The 16,647-nt window shown below is 56.0% G+C and overlaps 1 protein-coding gene across 1 annotated transcript in view; it reads right to left on the bottom strand.

Moving 5' to 3' along the window:
* DNAH1 (dynein axonemal heavy chain 1) overlaps positions 1-16,647 on the bottom strand; it is a 68,431-nt gene that overhangs the window by 13,173 nt on the left and 38,611 nt on the right. The window contains exons 34-53 of the mRNA XM_047095847.1: positions 15,466-15,557; positions 15,116-15,270; positions 13,811-13,988; positions 12,813-13,007; positions 12,604-12,723; positions 12,176-12,334; positions 11,893-12,000; positions 10,680-10,820; positions 10,376-10,536; positions 9,785-9,942; positions 9,029-9,202; positions 8,187-8,225; positions 5,866-6,044; positions 4,671-4,901; positions 3,803-3,999; positions 3,186-3,321; positions 2,063-2,271; positions 1,801-1,972; positions 871-1,062; positions 217-327 (exon numbers count right to left, since the gene is read on the bottom strand). Coding sequence (XP_046951803.1) covers positions 217-327; positions 871-1,062; positions 1,801-1,972; positions 2,063-2,271; positions 3,186-3,321; positions 3,803-3,999; positions 4,671-4,901; positions 5,866-6,044; positions 8,187-8,225; positions 9,029-9,202; positions 9,785-9,942; positions 10,376-10,536; positions 10,680-10,820; positions 11,893-12,000; positions 12,176-12,334; positions 12,604-12,723; positions 12,813-13,007; positions 13,811-13,988; positions 15,116-15,270; positions 15,466-15,557 — 3,107 coding nt within the window. The remainder of the gene's footprint in view (positions 1-216; positions 328-870; positions 1,063-1,800; positions 1,973-2,062; positions 2,272-3,185; positions 3,322-3,802; positions 4,000-4,670; positions 4,902-5,865; positions 6,045-8,186; positions 8,226-9,028; positions 9,203-9,784; positions 9,943-10,375; positions 10,537-10,679; positions 10,821-11,892; positions 12,001-12,175; positions 12,335-12,603; positions 12,724-12,812; positions 13,008-13,810; positions 13,989-15,115; positions 15,271-15,465; positions 15,558-16,647) is intronic.

Genomic DNA, 16,647 nt, shown 5'->3' with positions numbered 1-16,647 from the left:
CCACATCCCCTACCCCGGGGCAGTGCCCAGCATAGAATAGGTTCCAAGCAAACACTTGTTGAATAAACCAATGACTACTGGCTGAGGAAGACAGGCACTGAGAGGCTAAGCAACCTGCAGGGTCAGGCAGCTGGCGATCTTGTGGTTGCATGGGGACACTGAACATCCTCAGACACGGTCAGACATCAGGGAAGAGAGCCAAGGAGCACCCCTGACCTTGATCTGCTCCATGGTGAGCATGGTGTCCTTGGCAGCCTCTTCCAGCAGAGGGCGCATCATCTCCAGCTCCTCCTGCATCTTGGCCACGTCTTCTGAAGTTCGCAGCAGCTAGGAGATGGGGGATGCAGAGAGGAAATTAGGTGTGACAGGGTACCAGAAAGAGAGCCGGGGTATGTGCCTGTGTGGCTCAGTTGGTTGAGGATCTGACTCTTGATCTCAGTTCTGGTCTTGATCCCGGGGTCTTGAGTTCAAGCCCCCTGTTGGGCTCCATGCTAGGCATGAGGCCTACTTGAAAAAAAAAAAAAAAAAAAAGACAAAAGAAAGAGAGAGTTGGGCCTGGAGGGGCCTGGGGAGAGGTTCCTGCAGGGCCACAGGCCCTCATGCATGAGTGAGAGGCTGTGGCTGGTTGTCCAGTGAACCCTGGAGGAAGGGAGCCATCCCCTGAATATCTGTGGGGTAACCTGCTTTGGCCTTGCCCTTGTCCAACAGCTTCTGTTCATTTGTTTGTTTGGTAAGGGAGGAAGCCACCCATTTCAACACTGCAGGCTGCTGATGAGAGGGTGGGCTGGGCCTCCCTGGGTCTGGGCTAAGCCAGAGCAGGCAGAATCATGGGCTGTCAGCCATTGCCCACAAAGCCCCACCGTGGCCCACCTTGTCAAGGCCACTCTTCATGCGGTTCTTAGCAGTTTTCAGCTCCTGTTTCTTCTGCCCAATTAGGATGGAGAAAATATTAAGCAGCTCCAGGTAGCTCTTGGGGGTCACATAGTTGTGGCGGGCCAGCTCAGCCAGGTACTCGACACACTTCTTGGCCACCGACTGGTGGATATATACGCAAACCTGAATCTGTGGGGTGGGAAACCACTGATGCCAGCAGCAAAGAAAGGGCACCGGGGTGCCCTCAAAGCCACTGCAGCCTAGTCCCAAGGAGGGGGCCACATGTAAGAACCTCAATGCCTCTCACACTCACTGTCTCCTATGATCCTCATAGCCTCCAGGGTCAAGGTCACCTATTCTGCAGAAAATCCCACAACCCAGAGAAGTCAAGGGGCTTGTTTAAGTTCACACAACTGTCAAGGGCAGAGCTGCCTTTAAATGGACTCAGGTCTCTCCCAGATCTTTCCCTGGTCACAGCTCCCAAGACCTGCCTCTCCCTGAGAATCCTAAGGTGGGACCCCCCTTCCTTGGAGGCTGGGCCAGGGGAAACAGAGGGCCCAAGGCCTCAGCATAGCTGGACAGGGAAGTGGACTCACTCTAGCTCTTGGCCCTCAGGTGACCACCACTCTCTCAGTTTGGACCAGACAGATCTAGTCCCCCATCCATGGTCTTTGGTTGTGTCAGGGGGCTCTGTGAAGAAAGCTGCCACAAAGATCTCAGGGAACAAAACAAACAGTGACTGTGAAGTGTGTGTCCAACCACCTATGTCACTGAGACAGTCTTGTGGCACCCCCATTATACAGATGAGGAAACAGGCTCAGCACAGGTAACTCACCTGCCCAAACGCCCATCAGTGTTGAGCCTGGGTGAGAGTCCCAAGCCTAAACAGTTCCCCCATGACAGCTTGCTCCTCACCAAGACACCTACCAGTCCTCCAATTACTTCAGAGGTAGCTTCCAGTTCTGGGATCTCGTTCAGGGACATGGTGGCCACAGACTCCAGGGCCTCAGCTGGCCATTCGTTAAACCAGTCAATGGTACAGCAGTTGACCAGTGAGGGGAATTGCCTCAGGCGGGCTCGGAAGACCTCTCCTATGGGGCTGGGGGGCCAGGAGTCCAAATGAGATGCTGACTTCCACCCCCAGGAGCCCAGAACCCTCCCCACAGCAGGCTGCGATGACTGCTTGTACCTCATGCACAGCACCACATGGATGTTGCTGCGCACACGCCCAGTGTAGGCGGCCATGAGGTTGGCCTTGGTGGGCTGCAGGCCCTGCTCCTGGACATATGGCCGCATGGTGTTGACAATCTGGTCCTGCTCTTCTGAGGTATAGAGGTTGGGAATGTCACCCGAGTTCAGGACGTTGTTGATGTCCTCCAGGAAAGACTCATTCTTGATCTGGGGAGAGATGAGAGTGCAAAAGCTAAGCCTTGATGATGGCCCCTGGGCGTTGGTCTCCCTGGACCTTCACAGCAGCCCCATTTTACAAACCTGGGCAGAGAAGCCCAGGATCATACAAGTGACCCCATAAGTCATGGTCTAGGACTCATATCCGGGTCTGCCCTATAGCAGAGACTCTGAACATCACCACTGGGCTGTGAAAGAGCCTTGGGTCCTGGGTAGGAGATGTGGCACCTTACTCCTCACTTTTCAGGCCTCTCCATGCCTGTTTAGTCCTCCTGTTTACAGGAGAAAACCAGGCCATGGGCAGAAATAGGTCCTTACCAGATGACATGAGGGGACCCTGGGGTAGAAGCAGGGCTGGGAACAGAGAGGACTCTGCACAGGGTGGGATATATTTCAGGACTTCAGCCTTGGCCCAGTTCTGACCCCTAGCCAGGTTTAAGTGCTGCTGTATTTGTCTTGAGACCCCAAAGCCACAACCTCACCTTCTCTTAAGAGACCTAGTAACAGTACTCATGCCTAGGGAGCTCTAGAGGGAGCAGCCCCCAAATAGAGCACCACGGGCACAGCACTTTGGGCACAAGTCCTGTGGTCCTTAAGGTGGGAAGCCTTTGGCCAGTGAGTGTGGTGCCATTTGTGGTCAGCCATGGTGCCAGGGGCCTTCTTTACCCTTAGGGTTTAGTAGCGATCTATATCTCCCTAGCCCTGATAGGCTGGGTTTGGCCCCACGCACCTGACCCACCCAACTATGGGCTCCCTTACCCCTAGTCCCAGCTGTCCCTCAAAACAGCCACCCCAAATGACAGTGACCTGGGATTGAAGGACTGACCACCTTATAGGATACCACACTGGGATGGGGTTATAGCCACCCCACCCTGGACCCTGCCCATTGCCTATGGCAGTGGCACCTGGGTGTCGGAGAACAGGAAGGTGATGGGCAGGCTGTACAGGCCAGCCTTGAGCAAGACCTTCTTGACATCTTCACGCCACTCGGTCATGCCGTAGTTCTTGGATAGCTCAATCTGGAAGCACTCGTACTCAGCCCTAGAGACAGGAGTTTGGGTGGAGGCCTACCAGAGCTTGAGCCCAAGTGCTGAGTGGTGGGTGCCCACACCCCACCCCAGCCATCTGGAGTCTGGCCCCCTTCCTGGGCAGATCTGCAGACTCTCCAGGCCCTGAACATGCTCTCTTGCCTTCAGACCTTGGCTTAAGCTGTTCCCATGGCCTGGAATGCCCTTTCCTTCCATCCTCCCAGCTCTGATTCTGAGAGAAAGCCTATGGCCGTCTCATCTAGGAATCCCTCTTGGATGTCTGCAGCCACATTTCCCTCCCCACAGCACCACAGGGCACTGCTGTTGCCTCTCCTTGGGGCCTAGTTCCTGTTCCCAGTGTGTTCAGAAGCCCATGGCTGGGGGTCCTGGCCCAGGGCGGCCTGAGGCTCCCCCATCTGTGGAAGAACATAAATGGAACCAATAGCCTGCCTGCCGCCAGCCACCCACTGCCCACCATGTCTGGGGGCCCTCACATGTGCGAGGCCAGCCGAGTGAGGGAGCTGCGGCCACTGCCACCCACACCCAGCAGGAGTGCGTTGCCCAGAGCCTGGCGCAGGGTGCGGCTGATGCGGCAGATGTGGCTCATGGCATCCATGAAGAGGACCAGCTTCAGCTTGGCTGTGTTGATCTGGTTGTAGTCCTCCATGTACTCCTCAATCACCTGCATCATCTGGGGCAGGGAGGATGGGGAGATCTGGGTCCTCTCTCGGTCTCTGTGAACCAGGGCCCCCAACAGAAAGCACACCCCTTCCTCTGTGCTTGGAAGGGCGCTGTGCCTTCAGAAGCCAGTTCCACCTACATAAGGCCCGACCTGTTGTATACACCAAGGCCTGAGGCGTGGGGTCAGAGCCCTGTCTGTTTCCTCTGGGTTTTAACAAGTGTACTGACCCATGACTCTGGTGGGAGCTCCTAGGAACAAGGAGGGGATGTGTGTGGAGGGAAACCATCAGGAAGGCCACGCCAGCCACGCAGCTCTGAGACCCCTGACGGGGTCTCTTCCATATCTCCCTGGGGTCATGACTCAGACTTATGACCCCAGGGGCCCTGCTGCCCCTCTGAGGGCAGGATGATAGCCCCTCCAACAGGTACAGCATGTCCCTGTTTACAGAGCCCGTCTCAAATGAACCACAGGCTCATCCTCAGAGGTGGGCCAACGAGGGCCTGCTACACCCTTTTGACAAAGGAAATGAGACCCAGAGAGCCAAGTGCTGGCCTTTGAAGTCAGTGTCCTGACCCTCCAGCCACAGCACGCAGGTCTGTTAGCAGTGCTGCAGAGGGCCTGGGTCCCGGGGGGCAGCATGAAGGGCCCCAGGAGGAGTAGGCCTCAGCCGGACCCCTCACCTTCTTCTCGCTGGTGATGAGCTCATAGGACTTGACATCAGAGCCTGGCGACATGAAGTCCCCATAAAGGATGGGCTGGAAGGGACAGACCTCAACAAAGGCCACGTCCCAGTACTCCATGTGGCTCTCCAGTAGTTTGTCGAACCAGCCACGGTCCTCCTCGTTCACCAGGCGGTCGCGGAACATGCGGCAGCTCTCATGGTACCACAGTCGTAGCAGCTGTACCTTGTCCTGCAGCCATCCTGGCATCAGCACCTGCCTCTTCCCCCGGAGTCCCGGGCAGGGCTGCACACAGGGCAGCCGGCCAAGGACCACGTCCTGCATGGGGCTGTGCCTCACGCCTGTGCCTCTCCACCCCCAGATCCAGGCTCAGAAGGCCAAGTGCCTACTGGGACCCAGCTCCACTAGGGCCCCCACGATTCCTCAAACCCCAAGCTGGGGAGGAATGCCCAATTCTCCTTCCTAACGCCCCACATCTAGCCACTCAGCAAGCCCCTCGGATTCTGCTCCCATTTCTATGTCTGCTGCCACCTCCATCCCAGCTTTCCTGCCTCTCCCTGGGTGAGTAGCTGACCTTTAGGAAGCTCCCAGGCCCTTCTCTCTACCTCTTTGGCTATAGCTTGGCAAGGCCAAGTCTGGCATCTGTCCTGTTCACTGAGTCTCCCTGTGCAGATCAGGCTCTGCACGCACTGACCAAACCCACCCCCATTCCAAGTGCAAATCTGTCTCCCACCCAAACCCATGGTTCCCATCACCTTCAGGATCCTGCGGCCCCCACAGCTCACAGTCTGCCCCAGCCCACCCAGCACACCCAGACAGCCCACTCCCTGCTACAGTCCTGCTCCTTCCACTGGAGCATTTGTTTCCTGGAGTGCATCCCACTCATTCTTCCTCCCAAATCTTCTCCCACACAGGGCCTCCAACAGGAAACTTTCTCTCCCTTTCTTTGCCCTAGCTCCCTCTTTTGTGTGAGCCCCAACACCACTGCCATTCTAAGCATGGATCTGGACTCAGCTATAGGAAGGCAGGGGGTCTGGAGCCCACCATGCCTCCAGCCCCACTCAGGGCCTGGCCAGATCAAGGCTGGGCAGTGTTTGAGCAGGAAGGCCTAAAACTGAGGGGCTGGGGAGGACTGTGAAGTCATGGTGGGTACTCCTCTGCTGGACACTGGGAAGGGATCCTACCAGATCCTCACCTCGACCTTAGCCGGGTCGGCCATGAGTATTCCCTGGAAGACCTTGGAAAGATCCCTCAGGTTGAAGGTATAGTGGGACTTGGCTGGGGTGGGCAGCAGCTGGGAGGTGATGGTGGAGTATACCATGATGGTGGCTTCCACGAGGGGGTCCGCAAACTGAGCGATGGTGGGGGCCCCAGCTGTGGGAACAGGAGGGTGGACCTGGGTCACACAGGTGGGGGCTCCAGTGCGGCCTCTGTGGATCCTAACCCCCTGCCCTTGCCAATGCCATGTTCTCCCCCAGATGCCCTTTCCCCAGCCTGCAGGCCTCACTTGCACCCACCCTTTAGATCCTCTTCGATGCCACCTCCTCCACAAGTTCTTCTTGATGTCCCCTAGCTTGGGGTGAGGAATCTCCTGCTCTGAGCTCCTCACTTGTACATCCTCATTACTGACACAGGCCATTGTGCACTGGGGCACTGGGACACACACACGGAACAAGGGGAGTCAGTGCCAGTGGGGCTGTCCCCCACACCTGAAACATGCCGGCTCTGAGCCAAGCAGGGGAGGGTCACATGGTCCACATAAGCTTCAGGAGGGCATCACGGGGGATGTGCAGGGCCTGGAGTCAGCCGTGACCTGCAGGGCTTACCAGCCCCCTGGAGCTGCTGCAACCCACCAGCCTGCATTTTCATTACTAACATAATCTGTTTTATTGTTCTTTAAAATCTACTCAATTCTTTGCTGGGAACCAAAATGCTGTCAGTGGGAACTTGGGGCAGAGGGAATCAATCCCCTGAAGTGGAAAAAAGTAAAGAAGGGGCAGGAGGACTCATCAGCCCCACAGAGGGGCTCATCTATTAACACAGGCACTGCACTGTTCTAGGTCCTGGGCACAGAGGGCAGCCCCAACAGACACACTCATCACCCTGAAGCTGCCATTCTTGTGGGGAGGCAGGGAACGAACAGACGTGCAGCAGAGCAGACAGTAAAGAGCTATGGAGAGGCCTGCCGCAGGAGAGAGGTGTTGGGGGCGGGGGGGGGTGGTGGCCAGGGCTAGGGGCATTCGGCATGATGCTGGGAGAGGCCTCGTGAGGAGGGGCACTGAAGCAGACAGCTGAGGAAGGGAGGCATAAGCAGGCCCAGGACAGTGAGGAGCATGTGAGAGCAGACAGGTGACAAGGGGCAGGGATGGCCCCATCCGCCACTGTTGGGACTTGGGCTTTTGTCTGCAATTGGGCAGTGGAGGAGTGTGATCCGAATGAACATTTGAATGGGTCCCTCTGGCTGCAGATGGAGATGGATAGATGGACAGGTGGGAGGTTGGGGTGGGGTGGGGAAATGGGGGTGGAGGGTGGTGACCTGAGAGAAGGAGCGGCCACCCTCCACTGACAGTGACAGCCCGGGAATGTGAGGACTGAGAGCTGACCTTTGGTCTGGCCACACAAGGCCGCTGGTGACAAGGGCACTCTCTGGGGAGTGGTGGGGCACGAGGGAAAGTGGGAGGGGCGGCTGGTGCCAGCATGAAGAGACAATGCTCTTGAGCTGTGCTGTCAACGTGAGCAGAGAAATAGAGTGATGGCCAGGATGGGAAGGGGCCGAGAGTGACTGTTAGGGGTTTTGTGTTAAGATGGGGGACATGTCTGCTTGCTGATGGAATGGCCCAGTGGAGAAGGGCCACACACATATGTGGGTACTTATGCAGTGTTTTGGGAGGTGGAGCCACGTCCTCCGGCACACAATCTGGGGGTGGGATTCAGGCTTAAGAACAGGACGCTTTGACCTTGTCTGGGAGCAGGGCAGTCCGTTCCCAGCAACAAGAGAGAAGACAGGGCCAATGGGCGCCTGGGTGCAGGTGAGCAATGGACATGGAGGCCTAAGGAGGGCGCTGTTTTCTGATGGCCTCTTTCAGCTGAGGTAGGGGAAGAGGTGGGATGTGAGGTGGGTCTGAAGGCCTGAGGTAGTCAGTCGCCCTGCAGCAATGACTGACAGATCCGTCCTGTGTGAGGCTGCCACACTGGAGATGCCTGCTCCTCGGAGAGGGCCAGCCTCTTTGGAGCCTCTGCTTCTTTACACAGGGTGGGAGCTCATTCACTGAACTCACATTTACTTTGCTTCTACTGCAAGATAGACATAACCCAGGCACCAAAGGACTGGCTGCTGTACGAATAGTTGAATGAGCCTACAAAGGCATTGGCTATAGCCCAAGGCCCTCACATGAGCCTGAGGATGGTTCACTGTGGCCACTGCGACCCAGCCTCAGCCCCACCCAACTGGAGCCCAGGGCTCCCCCTGGAACCAGCATCTCACCCCAGCCAGGGCCTGTCTGGGCCTGCACTTACGCACGGGCTCCCGGTAACTTCTCTCCCCGAGGAGTCCATCTAGAGGGTTGAGGGAGAGACATGGGGGTCTAACTTAGGTGGGTCCCTTGCTGCCCACCTTGGCCAGCTGGGCTGAGCTGGGCAGCTCCCAGAGCAGCTACCTGCTACCCACCCTCCTCAGAGCAATGTGCCCACCCCACCCCCACAAGCTGGGCCTGTAGGCAGGTTCTGACCTATCACCCCTGGGGGCAGGGCAGGCCAGACCACAGGAGGGAAGACCTGACTCCCATCCCCCACCACCTGGCACAGTGCCAAGGGGAGTTCAAAGGTCAGAATGTATGTTAGATAGGAGGTGGGCTGGTGAGGGAAACTGCATCCTGATGCAGACTTTCCCCAAACCCCATGGAAGATCAGGGCCACTTTGTCCATTCTATCTTGGTGGCTTTTCCTGATTTATAAAAGTAACATCCTTCCACCAGCTTTTCTAGGTAAGTACTGACATGTATGTGTGTGCATATGCAGGTGAAGTCACAAGCATACAAGTGTATAAATCATATATTCAGTAATCCCCACATGCCAGGCTTCATGCTAGATGCTACGTGCAATGTCTTATTTAACCTTCACAACTTGGGGTGGTGGACTCTAATATCATCATCCATTATACAGATGGAGAAACTGAGGCTCAGAGAGGTTCACAAATTTGCCAGTGGTGACATAGCTGAGTAAAGGATGAATCCAGGGCTGAGGTCAGTGCCTCAACCACTCCCCCCTTTCCAGCAGCTGCCCGGCTGTCCTAGGAGTAGTTTATCTGCTTGGGCTTCTGCCTTTGCCCATGGCCTCCCCCACTTCTGCCCAAGGCTCACCCATCCAACTGCCCAGGATGGTGGAGAAGATGCGCTTCTTGCTGACCTCATCCATCTCAGCAAAGGACAGGTAGTTGAAGTGGCGCATCAGCCGTGGGGTGATGGCATTCCTGCCTCCACCTGGGGGGCCCATGGCACAGACAAAGTTGATGTCCACCAGGTTCTTGAAGGCTCCTGGAGTGGAGGCAGGAAGTCAGGAGGGAGCCCTGCCCAGGGCTGAATTATGACTTCTGTGGGCCCCAGGCACTTGGCCTTCAAGGGTCTCCTCTCCTCCATAACAATATTAAAAACTATAATTTATATCAGTATTAGAATAAAGACAAATATATTTATGTTATACATTAAAAATGTTCTTTGACCTGAAAGTTCATCTTCCTGGTGATTTTAAAAGAAATCAAAACAAGGCGCCAGGGTGGCTCAGTCAATTAAGCGTCCAACTTCGGCTCAGGTCATGATCTCACAGTTTGTGCTGACAGCTCGGAGCCTGGAGCCTGCTTCGGATTCTGTCTCCCTCTCTTTCTGCCCCTCCCCTGCTCATGTTCTGTCTCTCTCTCTCTCTCTCTCTCTCTCTCTCTCTCTCTCTCTCTCTCAAAAACAAATAAACATTAAAAATTTCTTTTAAATCAAAACATTTCTGTGGACCCTCTAAAAGTACTGTGGGCACTGGGCGCTGTGCCTACCCTGCCTAACAGATGCCCTGGCCCTGCCCAGCACACCCAGCCCGCACCCCACTGGCTTAGGCCAGAGGGTACATACCAATGACCTTGCGGTCATACCAGCCACCGTGGTCCATCCACTGGCGCAACAGCTCGATGGGTGGCTGGGCACCATACGTCTCCAAGGCTGGCATGTTCAGGTCATCGATAAAGAAGATGAAGTTGCGCCCCAGGGGTGGTCCGAACACACCCTTCCGCCTGTGGGAAGGGGCTGTGTGAGCCTAGCACCCATTGGTACCAGGTCCTCTGGGAGCCCAGTGGTGGCAGGATGGCAACTACCTTCAGCCTCCTCTGAATTGTTGGATCTCTTGAGCAGCCCCTTGTCCCATTCTGAACATCCTAGGACATCACACTTGGCTGCCCTGAGTCTGGGCTCCCTCAAGGTGAGTCTTGCCTCCCATGCAGACACATAACAAGCCCCACCCGAGTACCCAGCCCAGGGCAAGCACCATGGCTGGGTCTAGTAGGCATTTCTGATGGATGACGGCTCCAGAACAGTCTGCAAAGGAGCCCAGGGCCCTCCAGGAAGGTCTCGGCAAACCCGAGAGCATAATTTGGTGAGGAGCTGAGAAAGCAGCTGGTTGAGCCAGGCTGGGAGGACACGGGACATAGAAAGGAATGAGGTGCCTACCTCTTGTCCAGCTTGCTGTCGATGAGGTCCTGGGTTTGGTTGGCCGAGGTTCGGGCTGAGAAGGTAAGGAAGTGGCTGATGTACTCCAGCGGCAGGTTCTTGAGGAGCTTGTCGGAGATGGTGAGGGTCTTCCCTGTGCCTGTTGGCCCGATGCACAGCACCTAGGAGAACAGGGATCACGTATTCAAAACTCTCCCAGGGTCTGGCACACAGCAGGAGCTGTCACCCTGTCAATATGGGAGGCCAGCCACCCCCTGACTCGGGCCTTAGTTTGGGTGAGACAGGGCATGGCAGGGGCACTCACGGGCCTGTGGTTGGTGAGCAGCATGTCCAGCAGGTAGGACATCTGCACTGTGTCCATAGTAGGCACAATGATGTTGCAGTAGTTGGTATCTGGCACCATGGTGAACGGAGTCGAGGAGTCCATCCACTTGACCCAGGCAACCTGGAACCACAGGTAGCTCAGGGCTGGGCCCAGAACCCCACTCTGGCCAAGTGCACCAGGAGGGCAAGGAGCTGCACTGCTAGGCCTTGGCAAGAGAACCCGGGTAAGGGGCTGTTTCTGACTGAAATAGGAAGCCTGTGCCCTACTCTCTGCACACCATGGGGAACCCCAGAACAAACCACTGCGAGTGGGGGAGCTCTCTGCACACGGCTGCCCTAGTGGGCAGCTTCCTAGGGAAGCTGTGGGTCTCTGCATCAAGGAAGTGTTCCAGCAAGTGGACAGCCCAGAAGTCAAAGGCCTTCGCTATTTAATTTCAGACTACCCAAGGCGGGGGAGGGGGGGACCAGAACCACAGGTGCTGAGGTCACCTGGCCTCATCTCCCCACACCATCCCACCTGCATGAATTCCTTGACCCAGCTTGCAGACCTCCCCCGATGAGGGTCCTCACTATGGTCAAGCACAGGTCACACTGGGGACAGTCCTGTTAGACTCAAATGTGCCCTGTGAGATCCCCAGCCCCATGCATAGTGGCCATCTCCGCAAACAACTCTTTGCCCCCTCTTCCTCCTGGGTTAGGATTCTGATCCTAGAAGCAGAGTAGGCTCACAGAGCCCTCGCTGGCCGATAGAATGAATGGGACACCAAAGTAGGCCTTGAGGGCTTGCTGCCCTGCCCTTAGGGTGCCCAGCCCCTAGGAAAATGGGACTTTTTAGTAGAATTGAGGTGAACATCCCTGGACTCGGCATCAACACGGAGGAGTCAATGCATATGGTTGGTAGGGGAGGAACTCTAGGAACAGCTCCCAGTCCCAGGTTCAAGTCCAGCTCTGTCACCCACTGGCGGGGGATGACTGTTCTGAGCCTCAATTTCCTTGTCTGGAAAATGGGCACGATAATAGGTATACTGTGGATCTGTGAGGATACATGAGATAATGCAAATAACCGCCACTTGAGACCTGTGGCCATCAACATGGCCTCCTCTCTGTAGTCAGGATTCACCGAGAAGTTTAGCCACCACCCAGTGGGGCGCCTCCCGTCCTGTCCTGTCCCCTCGGCACAGGCCTGCATTCACCTTCTTGCCTTCCTCATCTTCATCCTCATCGTCCTTAGTGCTGCTGATCCCGGCGTCCTCCAGCCTATAATCGAAAACCAGCCCCTCCTCTGGGAAGGGCATGGTCAGCTTCGAGGGACCAGAGGAAAACCAGGCTGTGAGGCCCAGGAATTTGTGTGGCTACTTGTCCCTGGGGGCCCGAGTCCCATGGATGGTCCCAGAACACCTGGCATTCAGCACACACATCCTGGATTTGGGAGCCCAGCCTGGCGGGGGGGGGGGGGGGGGCACTGCTGCCTCTCACTTTTTCTATCTTCATCTTGATCCTGAGCCAGTGGCTGAAGTTGATGCGGCTGGCACTGTCCCCTGTGGCACCCACACTCCAGATCAGGGAGAAGATGAACCAGGGCTCAATCAGCTCTGGGATGCGACTCAGCTTTTCTGGGGATATTTTCTTGAGGCCCTGGGGATAGTGGGAATAGTATCAGGCCAAGGCAAGAATAGTACTGAGTAGCCCTAGGAGGCAGAGGTTGGGGGCATCCTTTGGCCTCTGCTGCATAGTTTGGTGTCTCTGCAGCAGACCTGATGGAGTGATCCCGTGACCCATGTGAGCCGATCTGAATCTCTCTTCCAGGAAGCTGGGCGTGGGGTTCAGGGCCCTCTGGTACTCGGGCAAGGAGAGCAGGGGGCAGAAAGGAGAAGGCACCCAGCCCCACTTGCTCAGAGCCATACCTCTTTAGGCAGAAAGGGCTTGAAGAAGCAGTCCAGCAGCTTGAGGAGACTCATGATCAGGTTGCTGTTGGTTGAGGCGATCACCTCCTTTACCGAGTTCCGGATGAAAGTTATGGACCCCTATAGGGGATGAGCACCCGGCTCTTGTGGCTGGCGGCCACAGCACCTGGCTGCCCCACCTGGGCCAGGCACACTGTGGACTTGCTTACCTCCAGGAAGCCAACAAAGAGGGCCTTGAACTGTTCCTCATAGGGCTTGATTAAGTCAGGGAGTCTCCTTAGCCAGCACTCGACAAAGGGCATGAGCCCCAGGATGCTGGGCTCCAGGTACACCATACCACAGCGGGACACTGTGGCTGGGGAGGCCACTGCCAGGTCCTGCACCTCGAACATCATGGTCATTGCCTGGCAGGACATGAACTGTGTGAGTGGGCCAGCCACCAGCTCCTAGGGCCACAGAGCCATGGGGAGGGGTTGCCCATCCTGCAACTGTAGGCAGGCCATGGGGCGGGATGAGTACCAGGAGCAGTGCTGGGGTGGAAGGGATGCAGAAACCCCTTGGTCTTCAGCTGATAAAATATCCCTCCTTGGAGTCTTGAGGAGAACAAAAGTCAGGAGATTCCTGATTACTCTCTGGCCAGTATAGTGGACTGGGGCATATTGGGGTCCCTGGAGCCATAGAGAAATCTGATGGGAGCTGCCTGCTATGCTCCAGAATCTCTGGGTGTTCTCAGAAGGGCTCAAGAGATCATCTCAGTGTGGATACCATGAACTTCTCTTACACCCAGGTGATACCTCCTCTTCTGAGAACTGCACCTCACACACCAGGCAGGTGTCCCTACAGCCAGGTCTGGACCACCTGTCTCCCATACGACTGTCTTGTTGCTAAGATGCCTGACTCAGACTGGGCTGACATGGCTGCAAGGGGGCCTGGGAGGCACAAGGCAGAGCCTTGTGGGTGGTCATCCTGGACCTAGGCCCAGAGCATCACAGACTGTGGGTCTGCAGATGGGCAGCTCTGAGCAGCTGCACAAGACGTGGCCAAGTATGGGAGCTTGGGACGGAGAGGGACACCAAAAGGTTGTGGGGATGGGCTGAGGTGCAGCTGTGGTCCTGAGATGGCGGGGGATGAGGATGGCCAGCATGCTGTGGCCGTCAGGTCCACCCAGATGCAGAGGAGAGCCGGGGAAATGGACAGGTAGACATACCTCTGTGAGCTTGATGATCTCCCCAGAGCTAAGGCACAGCTTCTTGTTGTCATCCAGCACCGTGTTCATGTTCTCTATCCAGACAGCATCCACCGGCCCATCGAACATGTACCACTTCTTGTTGGTATCAGAGGCGATGGCCCCCGCCCGGATGAGGGAGGAGAAAATCCCATCTGTCCTGCAGTTACCAGGAGGAGAGGGCTGTAGGTGCCCAGAAACAGGGCAGCAAGCACAGCTGACTCCCAGAGACATCTGGCTGCCAGTCTGGCCTTGCTCTGCTGGGGTATTTTTCCCTTCAATATCTTCATTCATTGAAAAACTATAATGGGGGAAATGTGACTTTTTGGTAAAACATGGGGTTATAAAAATGTGTGCTTATATTCTTTCTCTGCTGAATCTCCATTAAAAAGAGGATAAAAAGGTGATATCCTGGGGAAAAGAAAGGAAACGGGGGAGGAGGCAACAGCAGAAATGGAGGTCCACAGAGTTCTGGGACATGGAAAGAGAAGGATAAGAGGTCAATGACCTAGCAGAAAAAGCAAGAGATGGGTCACGAGATGTATCCAGTTCCTGCCACAGAACCCAAGAAGGCTCAGGTTTCAAAGGCCCCAAATGCCAGGGAAACTGATGGGTAGGGGAACATGTTTTTGGTCTGATCCCCAGGCCCCCCACCTACCCATGCAGGGGCCTAGAGTGGGTATAGCTGAGACCCTTCACCAGAAATGTGGGAGCAGGCCAGACTCACATTTAGAAAGACAGGTGACTGCCCCTCTCTGGGCCCCAGAACACTGGAGCCAAGCAAAATCCCCAGCAGAGACTGGAAACTTATTGAGAGAAACAGAATCCCCCCAGAGAAGAGCCTCCCACATGCTGACATTTGGACGGTGTCCACTTAGTTGCCCTCTCCAGCTCAAGGCACTTTCCCTGACATGCATGTGTCTGCCAGGGCATGGAGGCCCTGAGAGGAATCGCCAACCCTCTGGGGTCACGACACCAGGCAACATTTACTGAAAACTTGGTATGTGCCATGCTGTCCAAACATCTTCTTTATGTCAAGGTCATTTTCTATGGCAATCATGGTGCCATTATTATCCCTACTTTGCAGACGACAGCACCAAGACCCAGGGAGTGAGGAAGGTCACTCAGCAAGGAAGTGCAGTGGTGAATAGGGTTCCAGGCACTTGGGCTCCAGAGCCTGAGCTCCTGACCTCCCACTGGGCTAGGGTGGGGAGGGGGACACATGGCTCACAGCCTCCAGAAGCCTAGGCACAGGGTGATAACTGCAGAGGGATTGGGACCACTCACCACTCATGGGTGAGCAGGTCAAATTCTCCATACAGCTGGCCCATCGTGATGGACTTGGGGTTAAGCACGTAGTAATTGACAGCCTCGTACACACCACCGCTGATGGATGGCTGCCCTTTCAGCAACGTCATGGCGGCTGCCAGGACTCTGTAACACTGGGGAGACAGCCACCCAAGAATGAGCCTCCTTGTTCCCCAGAGAACAGGGCTGGAGTGGGTTGCAGATCACAGGGGCAGGAGGGGTAGTCTAGAGGCCACAGAGGTACAAATGGGGGCCAAGACCCCACTGAGGCCCCACCACCCTCAGGCCCACTGTCTGGGTGCTGGATCGCCTGGCTTGGCTCCACTTACATTACTCTTGCCAGAGCCTGTGGGCCCGACCAACATGAGGCCGTGCCGTACCACCGTGGTCTCGTAGAGCTGGATGCACTTGGTCAGGAAGCCTGGAGGGACATGCAAATGGAACCCAGGGGGCAGAGCATGGACTTGGGTCCTGGCCCTGCCACTAGCTCTCTGTGTGACCTCAGGTGGGTCACCCTGAGCCTCAGTTTCCTCATCTATAAAATGCGGCTGACAATAGTGCCTACTTCAAAGGAGGGGGCAGGTGAAGCCCTGAGCACAGAGCCTGGCACAGAGTAGGGACTCTCTACTAATGGCCAGCCATGATTGCCACTGTGACCATCAGTCCCTAACATCCATTGGTCAGGTGTCCAGCTGGCACAGGCCCCAGAAGCAACATCAGCTCCTGCCGAAAGCACTGCCCTGAGTAAATGGTGGCCAATACGTGACAAAATCCCAGGGACAAAACCTGAGAGTCAGTCAGGAGCTTTGACTGACCAAGACCAGAGCTGTAGGGATAGCTGCCAGTGGTGGGCAGAGGGCCAGACCCACAGGTAGAGAATGAGCATATCACTTTGGCCCAAGAGCGGCTTGGGGAGTGGCAGGGAGCTATGGTACCACATGCCTGGGGGTCCCTGTTAATGAGACATGGTCTACTCATTCAGTGATGGCTAAGCTGAGCCAAAGCCATGAGCAAGAGATTTTGAGGCTTCATTCAACAAGTCTGCTGGGACCTGGTGGGCGGGAAGGGGCATCAGAGTTGCATGTGGAATGAACAGTGGAAGGCATGGGGGACAGGCCTTGCAGCATGAGCACATCAGGCCCCAGAGAGGGCCCCGTGTAGCCAGGGTGGCCAGAACAGCCAGGTGTGACTTCCTGGGGAAGCACCCCCCTTCTTCACAAAGGACAGGCAGGGAGGGTCTAGGAGGAGAGGAAAGGTCAGCCAGGCTAGGGGATGGTGGGACCAGAGCTCGAGCTGCATGACTGTGCAGCGGCTGCATTGAGACCCCCACCTTCTATTGGGAAAGAGGGTTGGGGCGAGAGGGAGACTGATGAGGGCATCCCACAGAGTTCTTCCAACTGTGTGGTGGTTTTTGTGACAATCCAGTTCAAGAAAAGCCCAAATGCTCCTTAGCCCAACAACAACAGGGCTGTGTTCCATGAGGAGTATGAGCAAGTCCTGAAGAAGGGAGT

The sequence above is a fragment of the Lynx rufus genome, unplaced genomic scaffold, assembly GCF_022079265.1.
Source record: "Lynx rufus isolate CCGP_SWC_20201006 ecotype Redwood Valley unplaced genomic scaffold, mLynRuf1.p SCAF_4, whole genome shotgun sequence".
In the NCBI taxonomy this organism is placed as follows: Eukaryota; Metazoa; Chordata; class Mammalia; order Carnivora; family Felidae; genus Lynx; species Lynx rufus.
This window is presented reverse-complemented; position numbering and strand designations above follow the sequence as displayed.